The sequence below is a fragment of the Saccoglossus kowalevskii genome, chromosome 17, assembly GCF_978046115.1.
Source record: "Saccoglossus kowalevskii chromosome 17, keSacKowa6.1, whole genome shotgun sequence".
NCBI classification, from domain to species: domain Eukaryota; kingdom Metazoa; phylum Hemichordata; class Enteropneusta; family Harrimaniidae; genus Saccoglossus; species Saccoglossus kowalevskii.
The window spans coordinates 20,911,535-20,935,432 of record NC_140657.1 but is presented as its reverse complement, the minus strand read 5'-3'; the positions used below and the strand labels follow the sequence as shown (position 1 = coordinate 20,935,432).

The 23,898-nt window shown below is 36.1% G+C and overlaps 2 protein-coding genes across 2 annotated transcripts; one reads left to right on the top strand and one right to left on the bottom strand.

Moving 5' to 3' along the window:
- Positions 1-2,289: 2,289 nt before the first annotated feature.
- LOC100372752 (acyl-CoA-binding domain-containing protein 6-like) lies at positions 2,290-11,052 on the bottom strand. The gene is made up of 6 exons (XM_002730662.4): positions 10,910-11,052; positions 9,530-9,594; positions 8,050-8,220; positions 6,918-7,026; positions 5,925-6,045; positions 2,290-2,734 (listed from the first exon to the last, which is right to left on the bottom strand). The coding sequence occupies exons 1-6, from the start codon at positions 11,036-11,038 to the stop codon at positions 2,595-2,597; spliced, it is 735 nt and encodes a 244-aa protein (XP_002730708.2). The 5' UTR covers positions 11,039-11,052; the 3' UTR covers positions 2,290-2,594.
- A 231-nt stretch (positions 11,053-11,283) lies between these two features.
- Positions 11,284-14,588, top strand: LOC146732723 (transmembrane protein 250-like). The gene has a single exon (XM_085492216.1). The coding sequence runs from the start codon at positions 11,542-11,544 to the stop codon at positions 11,959-11,961; it is 420 nt and encodes a 139-aa protein (XP_085348342.1). The 5' UTR covers positions 11,284-11,541; the 3' UTR covers positions 11,962-14,588.
- Positions 14,589-23,898: the final 9,310 nt, after the last annotated feature.

Sequence of the window (23,898 nt, the reverse complement as noted above, 5' to 3'; positions counted from 1 at the left end):
TGTTACAAATACAGAACCAGTAGAAATATACATGGACAGAAATACTGAACAAAAGCACTGGAGATATCAACTCAATGAGTGAAAACGAAAATCATGCACCATTCCTCTCTGTATGGATAGCTATAGCAAAGTAAGGATTTTATGCAAATGATCTGTAATTCTGAAAATTTACAATGTTAAAAATTGTACATTGGTACAATTACATACAGAAACTTAAAAAACAAATCATTGTCAATGACATAGTCCCTGTCAAAGGAAATTTGTAAGACTGAAATGCAAGCGTTCAAACAAGATGGCAGCCAGTCGTCCATTTTTGATTTGATAGTAACAAAAATGCATGTGTATTTGTCCCATGTCTGATGTACTGTAAAACATGTCTTTTTAGCTAGCATGTTATTTTAGCTAATCTGTAATTTCGCTAATTCAAAATAATGAATATTCTCACAATGAGATTGTTGGCACTTTAGCTAAATTACGATTCAGTTAATTCATGCATTGAGTCAAATTCGCTAAAACATGTTTTATTTACAGTATGTTGAGTTTGAACCGCCCAGACACGACAAGATGCAATATTTTTTTTAAAAATGGCCATCATTTAGCAATTTTAAACCAAATTTGAATGTATATACTATGTTTGAATAAAATTCGTCCATGTATGACTGAGATCCAAATCTGACATGGTGAACATCTGTGATTTTGATGCATTTTTGTCTTTAAAATGGTTGCCATTCGACCATCTTGAATAGGATTATGAAACAAATGCATGTGTACATGTCCAATATGATGTACGTATGAAGTTTGAACTTGTTTTGTCTATGTATGTCAGATATATGGATCCAGAACTACATTCTTTGAAACAAAATGGCCACTCGTCAGCCATTTTAAACTTGATCCAAAAAATAAAATGACATACATCAAGGTCTCAGTGTTCAATGAATGTACCAAGTTTAAACCAAATCGTTCCCACACAACTTAGATCCAGTTCTGGAATGGTGAAAATGTGTGATTTTGATGTATTTTTGGCCTTAAAATGGCTGCCATTCAGCCATCTTGAATCGGCTCATGAAGCAAATACATGTGCATATGTCTGATGTGAAATTTGAACTTTTAGTGTCCAAGTATTTTGAGATCGAAGGTCAATCCACAAGTCCCTGTTTTTCAACTTTGTCCAAACTGGAACTAAAAACCAAGCCGCTTAACAGCACATACCGTAAAGTTAGTATAACTATCAATCATTTTATAATCATTCACTCCCCGGGAAAAGTATGTAAAATTTCAAATTTTCTTTCTTAATTAATTATGCAAATTAGTTTGGACTAGTTCACCACATTATGGACCAGTGGATAACAAAGTTCAGAACCAATGCACTTCTTAAATAGTTTTCAGAATCTGATTTAACAGATGGTAGACGAATAACGAACAAAATGAAACATGTTTAGAATTCCCTTGATATATATTACATGTATTTACATGTGATAAACAATAACAATACATAAACATATACAGAGTGTTAAAAGTAGAATAATTTACAGTGAAAATAAAAATAAAACATGATGGTTCACCAGTGGGAAACTGGCATGTGTTATTTAGTATTACATACAAATGCCAATCAATACTCACGGTTAACTCATTACCTCGCACACAAACTATAAATCCACATCTCAGTACACCGTAAACTTTAGACCACGGAACTCTTCCAATATCAATATTCTCCATACCCGCTTTAGAAGCCATCCCGCCACCCTTTCACTCCAAAAAGACGTTTGAGTCAAGTGTACAAGTCTCGTATGCAAGTAAAAATCCTACTTCAAGCATTGGATGATGGATATATTAGTTTTATTTAAAAGTTTTTATACTTGGTCTAGCCTGGACACCACATTTAGTTATTTGAGGAAATGCGGTTTCAGTCTTTTCTTCATTTGATTCCTTTTAAAATCATAAGTGAAACCTCTTTGTCAGAAGCCAGGCGCACGCATCAAATTGATCCAGTACACAGACAGACGATCGAATCAACAGATGGACGGAATTGTATGTACACTCTTCAATGTCAATTTCATTGAAACGGATCTATTTTTAACTTTTTTTATTACAATCTATTACAAAATAGTTTCAAAATTGTAATGTAATTATTTGTTTGCATGAAAGTTGAAATAACCTACTGCTGGGTGCTTTTTTCCTAACCAATGGTAATTGATTTTAATGCTTATATGACCCAATGATAGGGTTTGATATTTTGAACTTGGAAGGAGGAGGTGCATGGTAAGCAGGATCTGGTTGAAACAGGGAAAATGTATAACTGTCCTGTCACATAGTCCCAAACAGGAAACACTGTTTCTGATGGAAAATGTACTTTGAAATTTTGTACTCAAAACACAGTCAGTGACATTCAATGTCACCTAGCACAAAAATAACAAACCAACCATATTTCCTCTATTAGAATTGTCAACATATAATAGTTAATAATAATCTAATTAACTTTTAAATGCTGATACACGAGGCACAGATTTCTAATACCCAGGATTCAGTGGTACCCAAAAAAGCTTGTTTTATCACATGCAATTCTAATAGAGGTAATACAGTATTTCATACATAAATCAGGGACAACCCAAGAGTGATATAATATCTTTGTTGTACGTATTCGCTGATGGTAGACAACCGTCATTGTCCTCGATAGAGACATCAGCTCCATGGTCTAGAAGCAGCTTAATAACAGGAACAAATTCACAGGTAACCGCTGAAAAAAAAAATCAAAGAAAGCTTAGAAAGAACTCCCATGTGCTGAGAGTATTGGAGACACATTAAATATAATTTGAAATTACTTAGCTGAAAACTAATTATGCAAATCAGAAAATTAATATGACCAGATTTGAGTGTAAAACTAATGAGGTCTGCGCAATGTAACAGAAAATCTATGTCTCCAAGTTTAATTGAAATGTGATTAGAACCAAAAATCCAAAAAATTATGAATTATTATGCTTATTAGGGAATTAATATGAACAGATTTTTACCCCAAACTAATTAGGTTTGTACATTGTCCTAGAGCATCTTTGTACTAAGTTTCATTGAAATGGAATAATTATTACCGTGAAAACTCCAAAATTTCGACCCCTCTAAAAATTCGAACGCCTATTTATTTGCCGGGTTTCGTTGTTTTATTTACCTCCAAATTTTCGACTCCACTAAAAATTGCCGACTCATTCTTATTCGAAAATTGCGACCAGTTTTAGTTTTCCCCCAAACGAAAAAAAAACGATGTGAGCGTTCAAACGGGACCTTCCTCGAAGGCATGAATCCGGGTTTCTGATTGACTGAGAGATTTTTATTTTATTGGTAACGAAAATATATTCTAAATAAACGAAGTTTCAAATAAAAACGAACACAAAAATCTCGGCATGCTGCGTTTCTGAATTGTTGATTATTACTGTACTCAGTAGTGATTATAATAATGTACACAAAATAAATTTGTTGAATGGTTATGAAATACAAATAAAAGTCAACTTAGTTTCATCGTAAGCGAATGATTCCGGTCTCGTATAAACGTTTGATGCTGTAGGATATCCGCCATGTTCTCTTAGGTCAAATAGGTCAAATCGCTAATTAACCAATCAAAAAGCTGGATGATGCCAACGTGTTCAAATTACCATAGCTTATTTAAATAGATTGATGTTGTAGTACGATATTTTGGCTTGGATTTTGATGCGAAAACGGCATGATTTTTTTAAATAAAAAAATTAGTTGTTTTTAAAAAATAAACTGGTCATCTGAAGAATAATTTAACATTGTTCACAGTGATAACAGCTCATTCTCGAAAGGAAGCTTACCCGCTCACGCTAGTCACGATAAAAATCATACACGTGTACTCTTGAATAGACAAACGTCAATGACTACGGTAAAACTTAGACTCTATTTTAGCCGGCAGGATTGATTGAAATGTCCGAAAAATGACGCCAAAATACACCTTAAAAGTCCCATTTTATTTTTTAATCCAAGGGCGAATTTACGGCAGAATTTGGTCCCTCAAATAACGGACACGTGAGCTTTGATTCTAACCGGATACATTGCACTGGGTCGGGGAGATAGTTTGCTAAACTTCCATGCATCTTTTGTCCAATGGGTACCTGTACTTCGAACATTCGCAAGTTTTTCTAGGTAGTGCGAGACAGCTTTGTCTTTTGACCTATTAGTTTTGTGCTGACCTCTTCTCCGCGTCTTGATGTTTTGTTTTGCTTGTCATAATACTCACTGATTGATGACTTTGTTTAGATTTTGAGTTACAACTCGGCCACGACCTTTGCTTTTACCGTGAAACATGAGGAAGTTTACGTCAATTGACGGACATTGCATTTTTTAAAAACTAATGAAGCACACTGTCTATCATCCCCATTTTTTCATTTGCTGATTTCTATTCTGAAAAATTCGACCGTCCGAAAATGCACCTTAATTTTGACTCTAAAAACACGTCACATATCTAACACCAATTATTTAAAACCGGTCGAAATTTTGGAGTTTTTACGGTACTTTAGATATCAGTGTGAAAGCTTAAAATTGGTTAATTATGCAAATTAGGTAATTAATATGTACAGATTTTAACCCACAATTATTCAGGTCTGTCTATTGTCCTACAGCATCCATGTACATTCGTTGATATGTGATGTATAGTACCTGAGATATCAGTGTGAAAGTTGGTTAATTATGCAAATTAGGTGATTAATATGCACAAATATTTACGGGAAACTAATTGGGTCTGCATAATTCTAGATTCATTGAAATGTGATGATTAGTACTTTAGATATCAGTAGAAAAGCTGAAAATTAATTATGCAAATTAGGTAATTAATATGCACAATTATTTACCCTAAAACTAATCAGGTCTCTGCATAGTCCTAAAGGATCTATGTACCAAGTTTCATTGAAATGCGATGATTAGTACTTGAGATACCCGTGGAAAAGCTGAAAATTAACTAATTATGCAAATTAGGTGATTAATATGCACAAATATTTATCGAAAACAATCAATCTCTGCATAGTCCTTGAGTATGTAAGTACCAAGTTTCATTGAAATGTAATGCTAACTACTTATATCAAATGCTGAAAATTAATTAATTATGCAAATTAGGTAATTAATATGTACTGATATTACCATAAAAACTATCAGGTCTGTGCAGTGTCGTATGACATCTATGTACCAAGTTTCATTGAAATGTGATGATTAGTACTTGAGATATCAGTGGAAAAACCGAAAATTGACTAATCATTATGCAAATTAGGTAATTAGTATCCACGGATTATTACCAAAAACTAATCAAAACCTAGCATGAGTTCAGAGCATCTATGTACCAAGTTTCATCAAAATCCAATGAGTGGTTGTTTAGATATCAGTGGAACAGTCATGGAACCACTAAAAAATAGCTAATTATCATGCAAATTAGGTAATTAATATGCACGGATTTTTACCAAAAATTAATCAAATCTGCGCATATGTTCAGAGCATCTATGTACCAAGTTTCATCAAAATCCAATGAGTGGTTCTTTAGATATCAGTGGAACAGTCATAGAACAGCTAAAAATTAGCTAATTATCATGCAAATTAGGTAATTAACGAGCATGGATTTTTACCAAAACCTAATCAAATCTGCGCATTGGCCCAGAGCATCTATGCACCAAGTTTCATCAAAAACCGATGTATGGTTCTTGAGATAGCAGTGGAACAGTCGGACACACATACACACACACACACACATACACACATACACACATACACACATACACACACACATACAGACACACTAACTGCAAAGACTCCCATTTTGTGCTTCGCACATGGGAGTCAAAAAATGTTGTTTTTTTCAATAGCAAACAGGTTTTGATTGAATTGCCACTTTTATAAAATCCAACATATCAATTACGAACACTATCCATACATACCATAGTGCAAGGGAGTCTGTCCGTCTTCGTCTTTAGCATTAATATTTGCATTATATTTTAAAAGTAAATTAACCATTTTCTCTAACCCTCGATCACATGCCCAGTGTAATAACGTTAATCCCTGAAAGACAGACATGTCAGTCATCAGAGTAATCACAAACTGGTCTGTGGAGTTTAGACAAGTATGGCTTCACCAACAAACAGACGCATCATTCTTTGCGGTATAGACATGCATGGTCCAACAAACAAACCAATATGTTACAAAGTTGCAAGATGGTATTTTAAACAAAATACATGAATACATGTAGAATCGACAAATCCAATATGCTGCATAATTCCTGATTCCCGAATTACTGACAGACACGATGTAATTTTGTTTGCACATGCATAACCTACCCAGCAATGGGCAAGGGTAGAACAAAAATATAAAAGATCAAATGGACAACCCTGAAAGAATACAGTAGCATATTTGAAACAATTATTAAAAAATCACGAAGTGAGTGCGAGTGGGTGCAAATGGAAACAGCGAGGAGAACGATATAAGATAGCTGAAAAACGTGAATTACCAGTTGAGAAAATAAACTGAAAAATAGATGGTATGTGTGTGTTTTAATGGGTAAATATGATCATGACAGTTTTTCACTATAGGCAAAGATAATTTGCATATTCGTATTTTTTTGCTTAGGCAGAATGGTGTACACATTTTCAGAGGCTGATACAAGTTAGTCGAAATATGATGGCACTTTTATTTGAAGTAATTTTTCATGCTGGGACGAGCGGTGTACTGCGACTCATGTGTGCATGGAATATTCAAAATATGTTCTATCTTCCAGTTTGTTGACCTTGAGTGACACACTATGCGAAAGTGCATAACCAATAAACGTGCGGAAACCGGGAAATGTTCCAACGCTAACATAGAAATAAAATGTGAACTGTGTATGGTCCAATGTGGCTTTCGACAAAGCCTCAAAATAAATACATGTGAAAGCTCACCTGATCATCGACCTGATTCGTTACGTCCTCATTACAGTTCTGCATCAGTGACTGTACCTTTGATATGTTGTCCTCCTTCAGCCAATCAAAAATAGTCTTTTGATCATCCCTGTAATTTCAATGAAATAAGTAAGCTGATCAACCATTGGCTACCACTTACTGAAGGATGATTGCCAACAGTCTTCATAAATGACTGTATACGAAAATTCTGACAACTGATGATTAATTAAGATAGGAGAAAATAAGGTCAAAGGTTACTGGCATGTAAGAAGTGTTAACCAGACTTGTTTCAATCACAGTCCCTTTTAAAGCGGCGGAGTCGTCACCTACGCATGCGTCAGATGGCCATAGCGTGTCGTTGTTTAAAAACAAGCGTCTACCCATGAGCCTTTGCGTTTTAGCGTGTGTTGTTATCGTCGCTTGGGACTCAATTCCCGTGCGTGCGCAGGTGACGACTCTCTCGCTTTAAAGGCTGTCACACTGAGGAATCATTTGTTTATATTTTTGCCAACCAGCATGCAAATGTCTGATAACAAATGCCGCTCCCTATTCAGCACTACCCAATGGAGTAAGTATTTTACACAAGTTAAATACATCATATTGAGCAAGACATGAAATAATTGAGAAATATAAATATAAATTAAAAAAAAAAAACATATTTCTTTATACGATTCATCCTATTCACCACCAAACTTTCTTGCCAAATTTGTTCTGCAATTTTTTCTCATATTCTTCAATATGACTGGAAATGAACCCTAATTTTGGAGCCAACAGACAAAATTTCAGTAAATTTTCAGTTTTTATTCAAAAAATGTGGCTATTTGTCTCAATGAAGGAAAGTGCAGACTAAAAACGAGACTATTATTTTTATGAGTATTGAGTATTTTATAATCAGTATTTTCATAATCATTTTACATCCATGAATATTTAATCAATGTGGAATGAATTTTAAGACCTATTTACCACTGAACTGGACAACTGCCTTTTCAATTTATTTAAAGCTTAGCTGCCGGTAACCCCCTTGTTAACACTATTAAACATTTACTATCGGGGGTAGTACCAAGTCGTTGAAAATTGTATGGTTTTCTGAACCCCCTGTTAGCAATACCATCATATTCCCAGCTGACCTCACCTTATTTGTACTTCTTCTTTGTACAAAGTACTGACAGCAACACCCATTCCAGTCATGGTCTTGGTTGTCTCAGCATCTGCATGCCAGGATGGATCAACTCGTAGTAGTTCATTAATATACTCTTTCATTGCTTGCATTTCACTCATTGTACCAAGCTTCTTCCAGCAATCCCTACAAGAAAAGCGTAGTTTACGAATGATATACGTCACTAAGCAATGCGATTAAAATCGCTCAGTTTCTAAACAAGATACAAAATATTCTCGGGGGCAGAGCTACGTCACAGAACGTTCCAAGTTGCTAAGACGCACCACTGTACCATGTATTTCTATGGGCTCTGCGTGAGCTGCTGCGGAACGCCGGTCAAACAGCTGGTGAAAACAGATAAAGTTGAGAAAATAGCACAAACTCAGCTATGAGACAATCCTGAACAACTAAATTTATACATGTAGAGGTAATCTTTTTACCCTGTTCAAGGGAGTCTCAGCAACTATCCCAAAGTACCGTTTTCTGAGTTTTCGGACTTTGTTTTTACCATGACAGTTGCCAGGTGGTGAAAATACCTGGATGTCCATCGCCTGAGAATAGAGTATTTATGACTTTTGTGTTGTGGCAAAAATTATGTTGGTGAGTTTTTTTGTTTTGTTTTTTATATTTCATTTTTACGTTAACCACATATATAAATATATAAAAAAATCCCATCTAGAGTATAATTTCTACACAAAAACCATGGTAACGAGATAATTATATGATTATGTTCGTGAATTTATAATTTGTTCAGGAACTAAGTTTTGCTTTTCACAGAAAAGCTACAGTGAACTTGGAAGTAATGCAGTGAGAGTGAGAAGGAAGAAAGAAAGATTGCTGCACCTGAGTTTTAGCGCTAAAGTGATGAATGTTTGAATTCAGTTCAATCAAAACTTGTGCACACATCAAGCGGCCTGTCAGTTTATACACCTGAATGACGCAATGACAAGGTCATTGACCTTAATTACACATCTAGGCATTTTCTTTATTATATAACACATCACTCGTTAATACTGTACTGTAATTGATCAAAACAGGATCACATGTTATCTGCTAAATTACCATAGTAGCACCAGGGAAATTACTAGTTCCCTAGGGAGACTAGTGCCCGGGGATGACGTCACTCGTCACCTGATCGTGTGATTTCCAATACGTCATCTGCAAGTTCGGTCACTGATATCGATGGTCCGCCTCTAAAGACTGGAAATTTAGCTTCAGTTCAGAAGAAAAACTTGACACACTCGTAGAAAATAAAGATGCACCGAAGACGAAGGATGCAATCAGGTTTTCTAGAAGCGTCTTTACATCGTTTTGTGAAGAAATCGGAACACCGCTAGCAGACATCGAGAAGAAGAAGGCAGACGATCTATGCATGTTCCTAGCTTGAACGTGTAATGTGTTTTAAAACACCTATTGTATGGCCTAATATGTGCTTACTATAGTATGATTTACTTACCACTTCTGTTTGCCTTCAAAGTCAAAGAAACCTGGTCTGGAAGTATTACAAACACCTTCTTTTGCCTTGGACAAAAAAAAAACAACAGAATAGTTAAAACATAACATCACATAAAAATGTATCACCACATACAGTTTCTAAATTTTAGGAGAAATATTAGTGACAAATGACATGTGAAAATAATTTGGCTGGCCAATCCAATGTCAATAATGACTTGAAATCTGGGTGTGTCGTGAATGTAGCAAAACAACTTCAATAACATTCAAGGCAAATTCTGTACATTTACTAGCAATGTTGATAATAACTTACTGTGGTGTAGCAACACTTGCCTAAACATTATTGTTCAAAGAATGACTGAAACCATGGTAATGCATTGTGCATGTATGTTTGAGTATAACAAATTTGTCCATGTGCCAAAAAAAAATTGGAAATCATAAAAAATGTTGAAATTACAAAAAATACTTGTTTCATGGAATTGATTTATAGCCTACCTAGTATCTTATCACATGGTGCTAGGCTAGATACACACTAAAGAAACTAAAACCACTGTTCAAGTTGAGATGCTGAATTGTTTGACTTACAGACATCAAGTTACAAAAATGACAACGCCCATATTTCATAAACCACGCTCACTTTCACAAAAAAACACGCCCAAATTGTAACTCTATGTCCAACTAACAATCAACAGAACTTCAGAGTTATGGGCAACATAGAATTTTTGTTTTGTTCAATGTTCAAATTTCGTAACTCAAATTTTTATTATTAGTTATCCAGTGGTAACTCAATGACCGTAACTCGAACAATTCAGCATCTCGTTCCTGACATTGCACACATACACAAAAACCCCTGATGTAAATAAAACCATTGCGTGCAAAGTTGACTTTCTCTTTGAAATTAAGGCAATTTAGAAAATACTTTCAGACTAAACTTGTTGGTTTTGAAACATTTGAAATTTGCTTTAATCCATCTGAGACTTATTTTATAGTAAGCTGCGGTTACAGTAAATTTTAACCCCCCAGATGGAAAGAGTTGCTTTTGCACCACCACCTGGCCCCTAACACTAAACCTATCAACAGTCGCTTGAGGGAATGTGCCCTATCCCTCCGTCCAGCGCTCCCCAATTTACCGGTTAATTGTATCTGCCTCTCTTAAGGACACCTAGTTATCTAGAGGAGGCATTTACAATCGAATTGGGGGAGAGCTTTGGGGTTAGAGTTAGGATTGGGGTGGGGTGGGGTGCAAAAAGAACTCTTTTCCTTGCAACATCCAGAGCAATCTCAATAACAAATGCATTCTCGTCTGTTTATGTGAGTCTCGGGTCCCGGGTGGTTTTGTACTGAATAATTATGATCCACGAGTGTCGATTTTATACAACTATACCTGTTTGAATCTTGCATAAAAGTAAAGCAGTTTATCATTACTCAGCCTGTGAGCCAGCGTTCTGACATGGTCCGTGGCAAGTTCGAAACGATCCGCCAACTCGCGATACCCGAGTTCTCCCTCTTCCATTTTGAAAACATGCCGTAAAACCTGTCATTTTGCGACATTGCCTGTATTAATTGTATCACTTCATAAAAGTGATTTATTGCTTGTTCTGAGCTATACACAAGATTTAAATATCACACGCTGATTTCGTTAATATATATGTATACTTACTCACCGGCGATTAGCGATTATTCGTAACCGTTTTTGATGATATCGTAAAAAGGTGATGTGCAATAACGACATCAATTTCGTCAGTGTCACTTGGAAAGGCGAATTTTAGAGTGGCTCGGATTATTATTCTGTCCACCCTGTAACCTGCTCTTGATTTGATGACAATTATATGCTTAAACACGTTAACGTTCGTTAACATGCCGACGGGTTAAAATCTTTCCAACTTCGTTGCCGTACGATTCCATACATCAAGACTTTGAACCCGGAAGTACCACTACATGAGGACATACTTTTCTTGCGATCAATATACGCCATAAGTGTTGGTTCATCGCAGCCAGTGTACGTCGGGTGCCACAATGACAGTAATACCGATTCCACGACGTAGCAGGACGTTCTCTGGTCCACATCACACTTGTATGGATTGTGCCGATTCTCATATGCTCCGACTGAAACGGACGTCGAGGGAAGAGTCGTGTTTTGATATGTATCGCAGTAATATACTTTTTTACGGGCTCCTTCGTTTCATCCTGCTCTTCTGCGCAAGCATGGGAACGTTTCTTTCAGTTATAATATCGGGGGCGCTGTTTTTGATCCAGTACTCGTCAATACACGTGTTTCTACGCTTCCAATATAAACTGACGGTACTATTGATAATGATCAACAGGGATCGGTTTAACTTTCATAAACTAAACGAAGGACTCATATACTGCATCCACGTCGTAATGCTACTTCTTGGCGGGCTGGGATGGTGTGCCATGATGTTTGTGGATATTTGACGTCATCGTTTTGTCATCTTTTGCAAGACAGTGCATAGTTATGCTGGTGATGGTAGGAGTTTCAGTACAATTGCATCTGCCAATCTTCTATAGTCAATTTTCAAGATCATATCTTCCTACATTGGTTTTGACTAAACTTGATTGGAGATTCTTTTCATTTTTATTTCTTCATTAAGTTATGGTCAAAGTATACGCATTTTACAGGACCTCCACTTAGATTAAATAGCGGTGGTCATCGCGCTTCGCATGTGCGACATTTGTGTTGATAAACATTGATTTTTCTCGCAATCCAATGCGCTCTTCTAATGGAAAGCACAAGTATGAGGTTTGACCTGGGCGTGATTTGCACTAATTACTGTCGGCGACTCCTACAAAACCTTCCAATCACCTAAAAAACACTTAATTAAAGCTTGGTAACGGCTAAGTTTGTACTTGATCAGCGCAACAGCCAAAGTCGTCAGCTTTGTTTACAAGAGACCCATGTATCTCGCGCATGCGTGGCGTGACGACTACCACCCTTTAACATGCTTCTCATCGTGAAAATACAGTAGTTTTCCCTGGAAATCGTTTTTCCCCGCTACACAATGCAATCGTTTTCACATTTGTTTTTAAGTAAAGAGACCTGCAATTCATGTTGTCAGTATTTTGGAAACAAGTTCCCATCAGCAGTGTTGTAATAAAAATGTAAATATTGAAAGATGCAAACGGTACTTTGAATAAAATACATTATTCATTATAGTGAATTATAATATAATTAATATCATCATATATGCAAACGGAAAAAAATATGAAATATGAGAATGTTTTTAAACTCAATTTTGTCGTGTAAAGGACCCCCAGCAAAGAATATATATTCATCATTGTCAAGACAACTACATTCCACTTGTATCTGAGAAAACTTCCAAAGAAGAGGTGATTTGTATCATGTTGTGTAATACTGTTTAAAGCAATTTGCTATAATGTTATACACCACAGTCAACAGACCCATGTTTATACTTTATAAATATACTTTTAAATATTCATACACACAACTGTTTTCATGAAATCAGTCTTATTGCATAAATAGAACAGCTTGACATCTTGTAACTTCCGTTTGATTTTATACGTAACTAATTTATAACATGGGTTTGTTGACTCCAGTGTGAATTGTTCTTATATTTGTTGTTGTGCATTTTGGACGGAGTGGGAAAGATATATTATCCCTGATTATTGAACGTTTTGAATTTGTTATCTACAATTAATTTATTCAAGATGAGCAATATTCGTAAAGGGGATAAGATGATTCTTACCCCGAGATTCGGGCAAATTTTCGACTTTTGATTTATGCTCTTTTTAGTTGAAAACATTGTCATTATCACATTGGACGATTTCATCAAGAGAATAGTATAATATAAAGAAGAAGAACTACAGTAACTTTGTTTTTATTGAATACACTAGTGGAGATTTTTCATGCAAAAATTGATATGGAAGTTTTTTTTATTTTCTAGACTTATAATAAGTTGCACAGAAAAATTAAAACTTGCATAAATTACAAGGTCAGAAGGTAGAAGCCTACTCATAATTTTTGGTCAATGTTCATTGGTTTATTATGTAATATTATGAAACTATTGTCCCATTACATCATGAAATAGTATTTGTTGTGTAATACAATCATTTTGTTCTAATATTTTTTTTTAATCGCTATTTTTAGAACAATTTCATAGACCATTTGTGATATGGCATAATATTTCTGCCATAGGAACCTTTGGTAAGAGCTTTATAATACTAACTAAATGGCCACTATCCACTAAAAAACAACCATTATTTTTTCGAAAATTAGACTGGTTGACTTAAGCCTTTTTACGTCAATTAATTTATATTACCCAGAAGTACAATTTATTGCAAAATGAATAAATTCTGGGTATTTTCATTTTTGAGTAGAATTCCACCTTAATAGCGAAGTGACTCAACAAATGCGTTTGTTATAGATGCGTATTGAACCCATTCAGGGGGATACTTCCATCGAGAAACTTTTTATACATATTCACCGAGAAATGGTTCCTTTTATTTGAGTTAAATGTCTCTAGTGGGACCCTTTTTGAGGTGAGAGGTCTGGGAAGGAGCCTACAATATAATTTCATCATTCGTGATTGAAATAAGTATTAATTGAGGGCGGTCATTGTTTTTTAATTGTTTAGAAGAGAATATCCATCTTCGCCTTTTTGGCTGCCTGGAAAGGGTAGGACTGGTATTCTTGATTTTACCAGCATATTCCTGATAAAAAAACAACAACAAACAACGAGTACAGTATTATTAGAAATGCTGTGTTCGAATACCTGAGATTATTAAAGCGAGAAGATTGTCACTTGCGCACGCGCGTGAATTGATTCCCAAGCGATGATAACAACACATGCTAAGAACGCAAAGGTTCATGGATGGACGATTGTTTGGAAGTTGACATGCTATGGCCACCTGATGCATGCGCAGGTGACAACTCCCCGCTTTAAATCAAAATGTTTGATTTTGAGATTACAAACTATTTACAATCATCTCATTTATGTAACTATGAATATGATAAAGCGTGGTGTCATTTTATTTCATAAATATCATTCCTAAAATAAAAGAGTATATGATTTCTGTTAAAAGTGTATGCTTTGTGTTGGTCAGTGTTGTTTCACAATTTGAGGTTACGTTTGAGCTGGTACAGGAAATAAAAAAGGCATTTTACGTTTTTACAGGAAATAAAATGAAAGTTCCATATACAGTAAAAAAAAATTTTTTTTACACTTTACGGATAAAGCAAATTCTTCGTTACATTTCATATTTTTATAATATATTTGATAATTTGTGTTTAAGAATCAAAGTAGGAAATTGCGTACAAATTAGGACTTTTAATGAGGGAAACGCTTTATAATAATAATTGTATAATGGCCTCTGGCCCATTACAATCATACAAATTAATTATTGACAAGAAATAAATTTACCTTACAAAAATATGTATGAAAATATAGATGAAGAGGTGTCAATAGATAATATAAGCACTATATAATAATGTGATGGGGATATTTATATACATACAAGCTTATTAGGTTATTCTCATTTGATCTTTGATTAAAAAACACTAAATAAATAGAGCTAACGAGTTAATGATTTGGCTTTTAGAGGAACTTAATAGTCGTACTAGAGTATTCAAATTTGGGGGTTGTGTCTCATTTGGGAGATACTTTTTCCTGATTGTGTCCCATGCAGTGCATTTTAGTAAAAAATGATATTCATCATCAATTTCTTGCAGGCACAAATGACAAATACGGCTCTCCCTAGGGATATTATTATGTCTGCCTCTTTCTATTTCTAAGGGATGGCACGTACATCTTAATCTTGCTATTGCTCTGCGCAATTTTAATTGTGGCAATGACACATAGTTTTCAATCCCAAAATTTGTTTTGTATTGCCTATAATACTGCGTTTTTTCGACAGAACAAACGTCTATATACCAATCTGCAATTCCAGTATCTTTGACCCGTTCACAAAATTTGTACAAGAACATGTCAGAGTCCCCCACCCCTTGATTAAACCAGACATAACCAAATCTATATTTAAATAGCAATTTATTCATTTCTGTGGCCCACCTTTGTCCTTTTTCGCCCAGTGAAAGTAACATCCGGTAAGCTTTTTGGGGTAATCTGTTTTCATCCATGCTAGTAATTTTTAACCAATATTTCACACATTTTTTAACATGGTAACAAAATAGGGGTAGCCTCCCGCAATCCCCTAATACTGTACAAGTTGGAGCATTTTTACCTACACCGAGGTATTGCCTACAATAAGACGTATGTACACTTTCTAAATGTTGATATTGACCATATCCCCAAATTTCAGACCCATATATAAGTACAGGTTGAATTAAGGTGTCCGTCAAAAATCTTAAAATACAAGTCTGCTTTAAAACATTGCATATTTCCTAAGTATCTTTTGATTGCATTCAATTTCTTTTTGCTTTTTATAGCTAATTTTTCTGTGGTAATATTAAAAGAGCATTTACATGACATTACCAACCCCAAGTATTCATATGAACTAACAGTACTAAGTTGCTTATTCTCGAAGTACCACTTTTCATATTTACATGTACTGAGATATCCCCCATTTCTGTATACTACAATTTTAGTTATATTTAAGTTGATATTTAGATCCCACTTGTTTGTAAACTCATACAATATACTTATTAGTCTTTTCAAGCCCAAAACAGAATTTGAAAATAAAGCAATGTCGTCAGCATACAATAATGAAAACAACTCTAACATGTCGTTCGGGATCAATTGTATTCCTCTATACCCAAAGTCATCTAACATGCTTTGTAGCTCATTAATGTAAAATGAGAATAAAATAGAGCTGATCATGCTATCAGGGGGGGGGGATCTCTCTTCGGGGTTCTCCACACCAGGGGCGTCGATCCATTCTGAAATATGAGGGGGACACTTTTGTGTCCGCGTAAGCGGCCAATGTCCGCGCTTGCGCGAACAGGGGGTGTCTGAGAAGGGGGACTGCCCTATGTTCTGACATCTCTATGTTCCGACACCCTTATGTTCCGACACACAGTATACTTGTGTCAAACTTAATCTGACTAGCCGTGCGTGACCTTTTACTACCTTGATATAACCAGAATGTCCTGTGGGTTAATACTGGAAATCCAACTGTAGTGTAGTCCGGCCATGATGCTCGAAAGTCCATGAAGGCGGGATCTTGTATAATGTTATCGGATAATTATCAGAGAATTATCAAAAAATGTTGCCCATTGTATCATTCTAATACTTCGACAATTATTTGACAATATCCGTGTCTGTTAGATATGGTTCCAACCTTAAATCCTCCGATTGCCTAACTATCGAAGTTTTAGATCGATAATTATCGGAGAATTATTTTACCTTTTTTATGAAAGTTGTACATCGATATTCATCAGTCGCGGAATTGCAAGGTTGCCGTTTACATCCGGTAGCACCTTTCCAAGTTTATCTACATATTAATTAAAATCATTTATTTATTTATTATGCGAGAGATGAATAGGCACAGCATTTAGCATTCCGTAGTGTTTGCATAAGTTTTCGAGATTGTCAAAAAATACGAAGGTTTCACACTATCTCTTTCCATTCCTATATTGTGTGTTTTCGGCCAACATTCCTTGTTTACCTCCACACGTTATACGTTTTCCTATCAATCTAAGACATTGATAGGTCTCAGAGAATTCCATGTTTAAAAACATTAAACCACCACCCAGCTGTAGACCCTGTCTAATATCAATCTAAAACATCGAGAATTATCAGATATTTATCCGATAATTTAAATGTACAATAGGCCGGCTTCCTCTAATGCGAGGATATTGCAAAAGTTTATACTACCTGCAAATTTGATGCATAATTCATCGTTCAAGATTAAGGTCCATATTAGACAGATTTCCTTAAGGAAGTCAGAAAGCACTATTCTATTCTATTCTTCGTTGTTCCATTGCATTGTTCTGATATTCCTCTTTATTCTGAAAATATTCCCATATGTTACACTCATAAATTACAGTTGTTATAATACACAATTTAAATACTTCTCCTTATATCTGCCAAAACATGTATATCCCGTATTTATACTTTACATTATTTCTTCAATATCCTTCGTGTTCTGCAGGTGTATTTGAAACTGCCTATTCGCTCCATTGTGCAGTCGTCGATTTTGTATATTACGTTTCTGTAAATTACCCAAACATCTTTGCTACATATGTTTAATTGACTTATGTAAATCTTAGGTCAGGCAACGTCTCGCCATCTATTTGAATTCCATTTTTATCTATATGTAATTTATTGGCAGTGTAATAGCGTTCTCTTAAATAAATAAATAAATAAGTAAATAAAATATTTTCAAATAATTCATTTTATCATAGACAGGATTTGCCCAGGAAATGCCATTTGATGATTTTGAATATAATAAAGTTAATGAATTCATAATATCAATAAGTAATGGATTATACGATGTGATATCCAACGTAATACTTGTACGCTACACCAATATAGTTTTAATTTGATATATAACATATGTGACAGGCTATTACGTAATTAAATCATTGTAAAAGGTTGATCCTATAAAATTCCCTTTTTATTTGACGCTGTGTATACTTTTTTAAAGCTAACATATTTACCCTGATTTTCGGGGGCAAAACGGCTCAGATTCTACAGCCAAAATTGACCAAATAAATTCCCATGTTTCTGTCTATTTTATGGCATGTAAATTTGACAGCCTTGTCTTAATTTTAATTGTAAAGTCAGTATTCTGTAACTAGACTGATCGCGCTGAACAGAGAACAAACATGTTGCTTTGTTCTACCATGGGAGGGGTATTTATCCAATTTTGGCTCCGACCACTAGCGTACATATTTCCTTTGAAAATATGGCACATTCTGACCGGCTCAGAATTTATTGGATGATCGTCGAACATAAAAGTACTAAACAATGTAATTTAGGTCTCCCCGAGTACAAGTTGTCAGGGGCCCACATGAAGACTGTCAGGTACATAGTTTATTGTTGATCTGAACGTTTGGCAATAATTAAAAACAAAATTTTTTTGGCGTCTAAAGCTTGATAGGATACATCGCGTCTGATAATATTGCCGACGATGATCACAAAAAACACCTCCATGAAAGCCCATGGCCAGAAGAGTGGCAAGTATTATAATCCGGCATAGTTGTTTTTTAATGTAAAGAAATGTAACATTGTGTTACAAAAGGTGAGCGTAGAATAATATTTGAAGAATAATAATTATATTTTTTCTTATAGTAAAGAGATAAAAACGCAGTGAAATGTCAAAAACGTTTCTAAAATTTCGTAGGTGTCAGAACCTATTAGCATCTCAACATAGGGTTGTCGGAATATAGGAATGTCGAAACATAGGGGTGTCGGAATATAGAGATGTCGGAACATAGGGGTGTCGGAATATAGGTGTGTAACCCCGAGGAGGGATGTGTTCCCCTCAGAAGGTAGACATGTTTGAAAAATGCAACCAAAATGAAGTCATTTGGTGCATACTTGGGGATTTTCATTCTTGATCATTAAGAATACAGTACATGTACACAGAACCAAAGGCCTTACACAAACGCAGGCTTTGATATAAGCCTATTATTGATATTTGGGTAAGTCAGGAAAGTGGAGGGGACAGTTGATATTGTGTCCCCCGCCCTTCAGAAAGTGGGGGGACGTGTACCCCCCTGTCCCCCCATGATCGACGCCCCTGTTCCAAACGTGTCAGGGGGAATCTCGTCTCTGTCTCTATATCTCGTCCCCTTGAGGTACAGGATCGGGGAAGTCTCTTAAGCTTTATGGTCAAATAAGACACACACAACGAAATACGTTTCAACTCTCGTCTTAGTCGGCCATTCGAGCACTCTATAAGACACAGCGCCCTGGGGAAAAGTCCCCAAGACTATCGCAAGGCTGACCCAAGACGAGCCCAAGACTCTCCAGGACTGGACTCTCCAGGACTCGACTCAAACTCAAACTCAAACTCTCTTTATTCATTTTCAAAACCTTAACCAATTACAATGCAGTAAAAAGACTCTACAGCGTAACCTTCAATCATAAAGCCAATCACACTAAGTACTGAATACGTCATATCTTTTGATTAATCGTTCACTACATTAATAACTGCGAATACCAACTGTCAGAAATAGTAGTCCGAATAGCGACGGTTATCTCGTAATTAGTTCCAAATCACTGAGCCAAGTTCCGTCTAAAACTTCAAATAGGCCTAAACGATGACAGACATAACACAGCAATTCGCTAATAATCAGCTAATTAAGTCGATTAACAGATACGCGTAAACAATTTCATCATAATGCACCCTTGTCGAACCCCATTCTTCAATTCAAAGAATCTCGAACACATGGTTTGACATCTTTATAGATACTTTGTAAAATTACATACATTTTTCCGTTGATACAATTATTGGCCAGTCTAAACAATAACAAATCCCTGTTAACTGAGTCGAATGCCTTCTGGAAATCTATATAGAGGCAATACAATTTCCCCCCTTTCCTGGCTAACTGTTTCTGAATTATGGCATATAATGTAAATATTTGATCAATAGTTGAATAGCCCTCCCTAAATCCAGCCTGTGTCTCTGGGATTATATCAAAAACCCTTGCCCATTTTGATAGTCGTGCTTCAATGATACTGGTGAAAACGCTTTATACGTTTACAAAAAATAAGATCTTTGTACAAATTGCGAACGAATAAAATAGCTGATTACATTTTACACCTTGCCCACGTTTACGAATTTACGTTTTCTATTAATTACAGCTTAAGAAAATACCCCCTGCCGAGAACACAGTATACTGTCATGAATTTGTTTTCGCGTATCTGTTGACCAACTTAATTAGCTGATTATTAGCGAATTGCTGTGTTATGTCTGTCATCGTGTAGGCCTATTTGAAATTTTGGACGGAACTTGGCTCAGTGATTTGGAACTAATTACCAGATAACCGCCGCTTTTTAGACTACTCATTCTGACAGTTTATATCCATAGTTATTAATGTAGTGAACGATTAATCAAAAGATATGACGTATTCAGTACTTAGTGTGATTGGCTTTATGATTGAAGGTTACGCCCTAGAGTCTTTTTACTGCTTTGTAATTGGATAGAGTTTTTAAAATGAATAAAGAGAGTTTGAGTTGGTCTTGGGGAATACTCCACGATAGACGCAGTAGAGAGAGTGCAGTCCTGGAGAGTCGAGTCCAGTCTTGGGCGAGTCTTGGTTCAGCCTTGTGAGAGTCTTGGGGACTTTTCCCCAGGGCACTGTGTCTTATAGAGTGCTCCAAAAGATCGACTAAGACGAGAGCTGAAACGTATTTCGTTGTGTGTGTCTTATTTGACTGTAAAGTATAAGTGACTTTCCCGATCCCGTACCTCAAGGGGACGAGATATAGAGACGAGACGAGTTTCCCCCCTGGCAAGTGTGGAGAACCCCAGAGAGAGAGAATTTACCCGTGATACGTGGTGTGAGAACCCTGGGCATTGCGTTTTACGCACATTGACATCCTGTGAAGAGAAGTGAATTGGCGAAGATGTGTCTTTCTTGCGAACCGAATTAACTGGCTCCATGGCAGAGACGAAACCGCGCTCGACGACTAACACCGTTACCAGTATGGCACCGATGAACGATGCTGAAGACATGAAGACCTCTGAACCCCTTATGAAGGATGAGTACCGGATAGGACTGTATAATTTAGAATTGTGCGACATTAAAGACAAGAAGATGAAAGAACGACCCAGAATAACGCGACAAGAGAAGAGACGCTTATAGACTTTGACTTTAGCTATCTGTGTATTGCTTAGAGAACCGCTCGTTGGACACTGTAACGGACACTGTAACTCAAGGACGTTGAACTCTTTTCCACAATCACAACCCTATTGTTCAGTAATGTAATGTATTGCTGGTTTTTTCTATTGTTTTTACCGGTTTTTTTTTGTGATGTTGAATTGTATGTATGTAAGCGCCCAGATCTTTGTTTTGAAATGATATTTAGTGACGTGCGAGGTCCTTTATAACGATTTAAGCGCGTTTCAGTGGACAAGTATTTGCAACACAGTGTTTTGGGTTTTTGTGAAGTTTCATGGAGTTTTAATGAGTTTATGAGTACGGAATATGATGGGGAGAGTAATGCCCCAATGAGTTTTTAAGAGTTTTGAGATTTGTCGAGTACAGAGATATCGACGTTTTAAGAGTTGTTTTTGTTTATGTGTTGTTTTCCGGAATACTTCTGACGCTTTTTTGAGTTAAGAGCACCTTTGTAACGTTTTTTAATGTCTTTTTGAGATGAGAGTTTGGTGCGCTTATATATGTATTGTTTGATATCGCAAGTTTTTTTCATGATTGACAGGTTTATATGTGATTCAGTAGTTTCTATCGTTTTAGTCTTTTTCCCGTCTTTATTGCCAGAGAAGTAATGTGTTATGAAAGCGACTTTGTCTTTGCATTCTGTTTCCACGCCGTATGACTTTTGTTTAGATTAACGACTTTTGAGTTCAGTTGAAGTTTATAAGCGTATATGACAGGAGTTTGATTAATAGCTTTTTTTTCATTGTTTATTAGTTACCGCTTTGCAATGCTTTAACCGAGAGACGCATCCCTGGTAATCACGTGATCATGCTGTCGACTGCAGCGATTGGCTGATCGCTTGGTTACACCGCCACGCCTTAGTTTTTTTTGACCTTTTGATATAGAGTTTGTAACCTTAGTAACGGAGAAAGTGAAGCGACGGGTTAACTCAGCGAACCTGTTTGAGAAAAGTGAGTCGTTTGGTAGCCTTTCCCTTGTTTTTGATTTATAACCGTTGATATTTGAGACTTTATAACCATTGTATTTAGACTTATAATCAGTTTATTAATTAGTGTGTTTTACTCTTTTTGATTTATACCTTTTATTAGTATTGTATTTAACCCGTATGACGATGAGTGGCAAACGGTATCTTTGATTTGTGAACGTGCAATGCCAAGAGGCATATCTCAGTTTGGGTGAAGGGATGTGTCATGAATTTGTTTTCGCGTATCTGTTGACCGACTTAATTAACTGATTATTAGCGAATTGCTGTGTTATGTCTGTCATCGTGTAGGCCTATTTGAAATTTTGGACGGAACTTGGCTCAGTGATTTGGAACTAATTACCAGATAACCGCCGCTTTTTAGACTACTCATTCTGACAGTTTATATCCATAGTTATTAATGTAGTGAACGATTAATCAAAAGATATGACGTATTCAGTACTTAGTGTGATTGGCTTTATGATTGAAGGTTACGCCCTAGAGTCTTTTTACTGCTTTGTAATTGGATAGAGTTTTTAAAATGAATAAAGAGAGTTTGAGTTGGTCTTGGGGAATACTCCACGATAGACGCAGTAGAGAGAGTGCAGTCCTGGAGAGTCGAGTCCAGTCTTGGGCGAGTCTTGGTTCAGCCTTGTGAGAGTCTTGGGGACTTTTCCCCAGGGCACTGTGTCTTATAGAGTGATCCAAAAGATCGACTAAGACGAGAGCTGAAACGTATTTCGTTGTGTGTGTCTTATTTGACTGTAAAGTATAAGTGACTTTCCCGATCCCGTACCTCAAGGGGACGAGATATAGAGACGAGACGAGTTTTCCCCCTGGCAAGTGTGGAGAACCCCAGAGAGAGAGAATTTACCCGTGATAATACTATGCATGCCAACATCGGTATAAAGCAATGTACGAGTGTCATTTCTGGCATACTAGTAATCACACGTGTTATTTTAAAGCGGGAGGGTTGTCACATGCGCACGCGCGGGAATTGGGTCCCAAGTGACGATAACAACTCACGCTGAAAATTTATACCCAATATAATCATTGTAACATGTCATATCCAGTCATAACGTGACTACACTTGGAGTTGTCCACATACATGGTGTTACTAAATATTCCATGAAGATAAATTAAAACATGGTTAATTCAATTATGAACAATTGTACATAAAATTGACACCGTTTTCTGACGTTACTAAAATTTAGTCTAACATAACCTGCTCAATGCTCGTCCAAGTCAATGAATGCTCAATAAGTTACATGGCAGTCTATGGGGCGTTATTTTAAAACATAACGTTTAATTAGCTGAAGAGTGACATATAAGTATGACTTATGTAGAAAGGAGCAAGTATTCTATGAGTAACTTTGCATCAGCTTACAGACATGAAATAACCTTGAAAATACAGTTGTCAATTCCCAGGTTGTATCTTGGAGCGGCAATAACTGTGATTTTGAACATTTTTTGTTTAAATCTAACCACTGAAAGATGACCAGATTCTGACGAAATATTGTTTTAGAGACAATTGCATGGACAAAGTGGCCATTCACAAGGCTAATGTCACATAAAATGCGATGTGTCGAATAGCTGCAAACATTCGTTGAAAACGGTCACGTGGTGG

What these genes read in the sequence shown, in the direction of transcription:
- LOC100372752 (XM_002730662.4), bottom strand. Translation starts at nt 11,038, where the DNA reads ATGGAAGAGGGAGAACTCGGGTATCGCGAGTTGGCGGATCGTTTCGAA. An exon ending in AAAGAAGAAGTACAAATAAG is followed by an intron (nt 7,027 to 8,049) that starts GTGAGGTCAGCT and finishes TTGAAATTACAG; the next exon opens with GGATGATCAAAAGACTATTT. An exon ending in CGAATCAGGTCGATGATCAG is followed by an intron (nt 6,046 to 6,917) that starts GTGAGCTTTCAC and finishes TCTGTCTTTCAG; the next exon opens with GGATTAACGTTATTACACTG.
- LOC146732723 (XM_085492216.1), top strand. Translation starts at nt 11,542, where the DNA reads ATGACAGTAATACCGATTCCACGACGTAGCAGGACGTTCTCTGGTCCA.